This window comes from Saccostrea echinata, unplaced genomic scaffold (genome assembly GCF_033153115.1).
Source record: "Saccostrea echinata isolate AGI-Se365-2 ecotype Australia unplaced genomic scaffold, CSIRO_AGI_Sech_v1 ptg000019l, whole genome shotgun sequence".
Classification (NCBI taxonomy): domain Eukaryota; kingdom Metazoa; phylum Mollusca; class Bivalvia; order Ostreida; family Ostreidae; genus Saccostrea; species Saccostrea echinata.
Window position 1 is genome coordinate 4979041 of NW_026889768.1, and position 7757 is coordinate 4986797.

The window sequence follows — 7757 nt, forward strand, 5'->3', positions numbered from 1 at the left end:
AATGAATTCGTTGCGAGTCTACAATTAAGTGTTAGTAGCGGCTGTAATGAAGACAAAAGTCAACAGCTTATTACTTTGCACTGGTAGGTCTTTAGGTATGCCGTTGAGTCATTAGACCAAATTTTTCCGACCAATATACTGAGAAAGTTTTGATTAAAAGTTTTCTCAATATATACATACTCTATGTTCAAAAAGTAAAAGACTGAATAGTTTTCTCAATAGATACATACTCTATGGTCAAAAAGTAAAAGATTGAATAGTTTTCTCAATATATACATACTCTATATGGTCAAAAAGTAGAAGATTAAAAAGTTGTTTCAATATATACATACTCTATGGTCAAAAAAGTAAACCTAAGGATAACCTGCTTTTTCTACTATTCTCAAATGTCCAAACAAAATCTTAAGAATCCCCATTTCAATACACATAAAACTAAATACAGATGTTAATTGTGACTTTTAAAGGAAGTATGTATGTTTTACAAAATTTTCTTATTTAAATTACAGTTGCTTGAGTAAATATTATTTGAACTTTAAAATTCCTTTAATAAAACATTAATAAAACGATAAAACGTAAAATACATAACAGTTAGTTAGCAATACTTTTGACAGAGAGGTATATACAAATTTTGATTTTCAACTCTGACAAGAAAGCAATTGTGATTGACACTGCCTTAAGTATCCTGCCTATTATCGCGCCCTTTTAGAGTTATAGAAGAGGTTTTTACGTGAAGGTTCTACATGGACGCATTAAACACACCCGATCTGGATTGGCTTCCGATTCCAAGACTTTACATTAATGTCGCCACGCAATTCTTAGTGAATAAAATCAGATAAAATCTTCTCTCACCTACAGATTTACCATTATCGTTTACCAATCGTCAACAAATCACCATGCAGCACAACACAACTCTGAATGTATCCAATGTTTCTGTAGAAGTCGCTGAAACACCTAAATATTTGATACCAGTACCACTGTACTATACCATAGGAACGGGACTTTTGTTCGTTGTTATGATTGGTCCATTTATGAGCATCACCAGTTTAGTAGTTTTCGCTAAAAACAAGCACCTGCAATCTCCAACTAATATTTTTGTCATTTCTCTTCTCGTGGGAGACGCTGGGATGAGTTGTGGCGCGTTTATATCAATGACAGCGAACTTTAATCGTTACTACTTTTGGGGCGACAACGTATGTACTTTTGAGGGATTTTGGTTATACTTGATGGGACTTACAAATTTGTATACACACGCTGGCATTGCCTACGATAGATATATCATGATTGCCAAGCCTCTTCAAGCTAACAAAATTACAATGAGACTGGCGGTGGTGGTTGTGCTAGTGATTTGGTTTCAAGGCTTTTGTTGGGCGGCATTTCCCTTTTTCGGATGGGGAAAAATCACGTATGAGCCTGCGCGAACATCTTGTGCCGTAGAATGGGACTCTAAAGAATTGGGATCGGCTAGTTACAACATAGCTATTACGATTTGGAGTTTATTGATACCTTTAGCTGTCATCTTTTTCTCTTACTACAGAGTCATGATGACGGTGAGTACAATTTATTTTTGTGTTATATTTTCAGAAATATTATTTAAATTTGAACAGATCAACAATAGTCCTTAAATGATTTAAAAGTAATTTATAATTTTCACTTTGTATTTCATCATGGGCAAGATTATTAATCTATAGCAGTGAATTTACTATTCTAGTCGGCATAATCAGGGGATATTTATATACAATCTGTTCAATGCACTCTAAAAATGCTTCATTATTTCTCTGAAAATTAGATTTAAAATGTATCTTCATTTCAGTTATTTTCAAATTAAAAGATTTTAATGATGACCGAGCAGCTGCTTTATGTACATCAAAAACAGAGGAAATTAATAGCTATTCTCTGTAACCACTTAAACTTCTTTGCCACGCATGGTCACCGATTTTGATGAAACTTTGCTCTTTATTACAACTTGACACCAGAAACGTATATCAGATAAAATTTCGTTGCTATGTGTCTTGGTTGCCATGGTAACAGCCAGAAAATTTGGAAAAATTGAGATTTTCAGCTACTTTGAATCTTTCTTAAGCCTTAATAAAGACTGAGAATAACAAACAAACCATTCTCACAAAAACTTGACACCTTGTTGCCACTTATGCTATAAAGAAACTATTTAGAATTTATCTCTAAGAAAGTGGTAACCATGTGTACATTTGGAATACATTTTAGATGCTGAAAAATGCTCAATGTTCACTAATGAAAGGTGTTACATGATCAAACTCAATCAAAAACCTAAGAAAAACAATAAAAATATTTGACCTTGAGTAATTAGGAATTGGCAATATTATTCTGTTATTATTAAAACCATGGCAACCATTACCAACCTATAGGAAAAATCATATTTTGTCCTTGGTATATGTAACAAGGATCTTTTGTCTATTATTTGCTTGCATTTCATCCTATAATTGTTTTTATTCTTAAGTGTATGACTCTATAAAATTAAATGAACAAAATTATTAATTTTGAATACTTCGTATGTAATAGTTGATTTACCAAACATGTTTATCATGCATTTAAGACATCGGGCCTTCATCTTTCAGAAACAGTCATTGCCACTTGTTTGCTTTGCTGCGAACGTTAACTGTGGGACTCTGAACATGTTGATAAATACCATTTTTCAAACTTTAGGACATGTTGCTATGGTAACCATGACACGTAGCAACCAATTTTGCGTGATTTGAGTTTACAGCATCAAAGACTTTTATAATAGAGAGTTTGGAGAAATTCTGAGACTATGCGTGCCACATAAAAGTTCAAGTCATTACAGAGAATGGCTCTTAAATGCATGTAAAATAAGCGCACTTGTGAAGTGAATATTTTGTAACTGGTTTAAAGTGAATTTGTTTTTACCGTTATAATTATTTCAACATATTTTTTATCGCAAAAAGGAGAAAATATGTTGTTATGGCAAAGAATACATAAAGTTAAATAAAACTAATCCTAGCCCTACCTTTTCAAAATATCATAGACTCGGTAAAGTCGCCAATCTCAGGCAGTCAAGTAATGTTGATTTTATAAAAAGTCCTCCCTCCCACAACTATTATACATACAGATCAGAAAACTAATGGTTTAATTGTGTATGGCTGTATCATAAACACTTCTTAATGTTCAAAATATTGATTAAACTTCATTTGACCTTGTTCAGTGTCAAAGGAAAGGATTCATTTCTCGATGACATTTGGCAAATACAAATACAATGTCTTTTTCGTATCAGTTTTCCACTATTGAAAAAAAAAATTGCAGAATAGGAGGTATACATAATGTGGATATTGTTTTGATAGTTTTATACAGGTATTTTGCAAAAGTGTATAGTGATTTCTCGAAATGACAAAAAAAAATCCTCACTAATACGAAATATCAATTTATAATTATTAGATTAATTCACCAAACTTTCATTCTTGAACATATTGGTGAAATGAAATGTAATATAAGTTGATGAAATAGAGAATATTCCATACTAAAATCCTTATCATGTCAATCAGCCCAAGTGGCCCCGTATTATTTGACTTGTGATATACAGATTGTAGAATTTATTTATTTATCATATATTTGAAATAAGTTGATACGGAAATTCATATATTTTATTTTTGGATTTCAAAGTCATTCAAGATTTTTGGTGCATATACATACTATTTTAAAAGTAAATAGAGTAAGTTTGAGTGATTATAACTTATTAAGTCAACAAAATGTTTAGTACGCGTAAATTGTAATGTATATACAATGTATATTTCGATAAAATGGAGCTAATTTACTTTTTAAAAATGTTCCAAGATTTATGCCTCAATACCCTATCTATTCTGAGATTATGGCATAGCCCCCATCTGAGAATATGGTATAGTCCCTCTCTGAGGTTATGGTATAACCCCCCCCCCTTTTTTTAACAAAAAAGTAAATAGGGTTTTTTTTCTTGTGTCTTGCCGGCTGTGAATGAATTCCACAAACCTTCACTTGAAATGCATTTCTTTATAATATATAGCATTAGGTTTTTCAATGGGAGATGGTGTCTAAACTTTTTTTCTGATTTCACACACATTCAATTTTCACTGACATCTGACATTGGATAGACATTAAACAATCGTATTTTTCCTGACAACTGTGATTAAAGTTCAGAAGCAAAAATATTCACTGACAGAAAGAATGGTCAAAAAATTCTAAACCTTTTCTCAGCTCTGTTTGTATACATTATGTAATTTAAAATGAAAATAAACAAATATCTGTATATTAGCCCTCCTTGGCTTAACAATTCCAATATTTCCATGATCTTCAGAGACACGTTATCTTTCAAACAAAATACTCTGAAACGTTACAGATACAACAAAATACTCTGAAGCGTTACAGATAAACAAAATACTCTGAAACGTTACAGATAATCATATATAATAACTTTATATCGCCATTGGAAAATCTACTTAACACAGAAACCTCATGGCATTGAAATCTTATTTACTGCATTCTTATCCAGTAGTCACGAAATAGGTATATTTTTTTGGGGGGTGGGGTGGGGGGTGGGGGGGGTGTTATACTTGCACTATATTATATATATATATATATATATATATATATATATATATATATATATATATATATATATATATATATATATATATATATATATCTCAACAAAATGAAATATGATAATTTTCATATTTTTTTAAATTGCTTAATGTATTCAGATCAATTTCTTTTAACCTTCAGCGAGTGTATATTTCATTACTTTACTGCAATTCATTATCTTCGTTTGATAACATGAAATGAAGAGAAATGTGATTATAATGCTCTTCAATGAATTTGTCTACATTAATCAATAGTCACGAAAATAACCTAGCGATATTCATCAAAAGTAATCATAGAGATTTCCTCCGTTCCCAGAATTCGTGACAATTCTTAATATAAATGTTCCAACAGAAATCATAAAGAATTTTGAAGAAAAAAAAAGAGGAATTTGCTTCATACTGTATAATTGTCATGATGTTATTTTCAAGAAGATGGGCGACCAAGGCGAGCGAAGTGCCTATAGTGTAACAAACATGAAGGTGAAAAATTAAATCTCAATTATAACAAAATTTTCTTTGATATTTCATCTAACATTAAAATATACTTTATGTAAAACCTCCACAATTTCCAAAAATCTCACAAAGATTGAAATTATTTGCTTTTGAAATAGATACACACACTAAACAGGGCAAAAAGGATCATTTTCTCATACTATAACATAATTTTTCGATATGAGTGGGTCTTCGCTCCATTTTTTTGAAAGTTAATCATCAAAGTTTGCGTATAAATATACATATTTTGGTTAACAAAAACATGGAGCAAAGACCCACTATATCTTAAAATTACACTATTATGACAAATATTAGCATCTTTCCGAGAAATACCCTTTAGTCAAGGGTCATATCAAAAACATGATTTAAATGTAACTATTTATCAGGAGCAGTGTAGCGTAGTGGTTAGAGCGTTAGTTTCAAACGAAAATTATACTCAGGATTTTTATTTCTAGGGTTCGAACCCCACGAATACCACATTATTATTTTTAATAACAAATTAATTTCTGCTGGGAAAATTTTCCTCAGAATAGTGTTGTTTATCATAATTTCATAAATTTCAATAAAGAGAACTTTACTCTAAATACTTAATTCACAAACTGAATATGATTTTTACATATCTGAAGCTACATGTATAGGCATTCTCCACGCCTTGTTCACCGATCTCCTTTAAGGGTACATGTAGGGAGTAAAAAAAATTCAATAGCCAGTTTTTATATTGTATTTACTGCCACCCAAAAATTTCATAAATTTACAGCGCAACACAATATTAATGAGTATCTCATGAAAATACTTTTCTTTTATTCAGTTTTATTATCTGTTATGACCAATACATAATGGTTGATCTCGTATGTAGTTCTACATGTTCTAATATTACAGCAATACGTATACATTGAACACTTTAGCTACAAGATGTCTTTTTGAGTATTGCTAATTTCCATGTAAAACTTTTCTTTATTGAAAAAAAAAATAATATCTGAAATTATTAATGCATCAGAATTAAACAAACAATTAAAATCAGAGTTGACAAAAGCGTTCACACTGATATGTACATCTAAACAATGTACTTGATTGATTGATTGATTGTTGTTTTACGTCCCGTTCGAGAATTTTTCACTCATATAGCGACGTCACCATATACCGGTGAAGGGCTTCAAATTTAGTCCTTTACTTGGCACTTAGGGCCATTGAGCAGTGAGGTATCTTTATCGTGCCAACGCCTGTCGTGACGCGGGGCCTAGTTTATTAAGGTCTCATCCAAAGGACCCGGGACTTTCACTTCGAAATGCCGAGCGCTTGGCGAAGTAACAGTTGCTACCTATTTTTTATCGACTTAGGTCAGCCGCGGCCGGGGCTCGAACCCACGACCTTCCGATCACGGAGCGAGCGCTCTACTAAATGAGCTACCCTGACCGTCTACATGTACTTGATAATGACAAAAGAACAGACGCGATATATATCATCAGTGCTTTTAAGAGAATGTTAAAAATGTAAGTCTTTATAGTGGTAATCACTGATTTTATTGTTGTAGATAAGACACATCGCCAGGAATAGTATTTGGGACATGAACAGTAGGGTTGCTCGGAAAAATCTCAGGACCGAGAGGAAAATGTTTAAAACAATAGCATATATGTTAGGTAAGTCGAACATTGTCTGAAAAAATGTATGAATGATTTTAATTAGTGATACTCCTTTTTAACTGCTCGCTTTTTTTTATTCTTCAGCTGCTGTAACATAAACATACGTGAAGATATAAATCATAATCGAACAACTTGTTTTTTTTTTTCAGTTTATTTTATTTAATGATGATGATGATGATGTTATATTTATTTCAGCATCGTATATTTGGTCCTGGACTCCATACACTGTGGTCAGTGTGTGGGCTATTATTGGAGAGTCCAGGGACATTCCCACCTACATTATCACCATCCCAGCCATAGTAGCCAAGTCTTCTTCTATCTGGGACCCTCTCATTTACCTCTGGACCAACAAACAATTCCGGATGTCCTTCTACAGCACCATACCGTGTGCAGACCTCGGGAGAACAATGATAGAACGAGAGGAGAAGAAAAACAAACAATCAGAAAATTCAGACCCTGAGGAACCGGAAGTGCGTCAGAAAGAAGAGCAGCCGAAGCCCAAGTTGCAGACTCAGGTAGTGCCGATTGACAACGCTCTCTCAGAAAATGGTCAGCAAACAGACGTATGTGCAGATATTCAAGTCCCTGTCCCAAGTATACTCAAACCGGGCCCCTCCCAGCCTAATGATGATAGGTGACATAATGAACCAAAAAAGTGGCGGCACACGTAGAGCACTTCGACATAAGCATTAAAATATCTATATCTTTAATTATACAAACAGTTGGAGAAAACATACCTTTTTTTAAATCTCCGTGTCCTTTCATAAGTGGTACAAAGAAAAAAATTGACAAGCTTGAAATTTGAGCTATGTATCTGTTATTTAACAAAATTCATGTATTGTATAATTGCATTAAAAGATAAACAGAAATATAATCTGATCTGATATTCTAAAATGCAAAATCCGGTTTATTATGAACTTTTAAATGACTTGTGTTTCTGTAAAGCTGTATTTTTTGGCACAGATTTGTGTATTTTTCTGTGTTGTGTTTAAAAGGAAAGAAAAACATGTTATAATTTCAA

General features: G+C 32.4%; 1 protein-coding gene across 1 annotated transcript; it reads left to right on the top strand.

The window, feature by feature from the left end:
• The first annotated feature begins 893 nt into the window (after positions 1-893).
• Positions 894-7374, top strand: LOC133189704 (rhodopsin-like). Its single transcript, XM_061325102.1, has 3 exons — positions 894-1547; positions 6628-6733; positions 6932-7374. Exons 1-3 carry the CDS (start codon positions 894-896, stop codon positions 7372-7374), a joined length of 1203 nt encoding a protein of 400 aa, XP_061181086.1.
• The last annotated feature ends 383 nt before the right edge of the window (positions 7375-7757 follow it).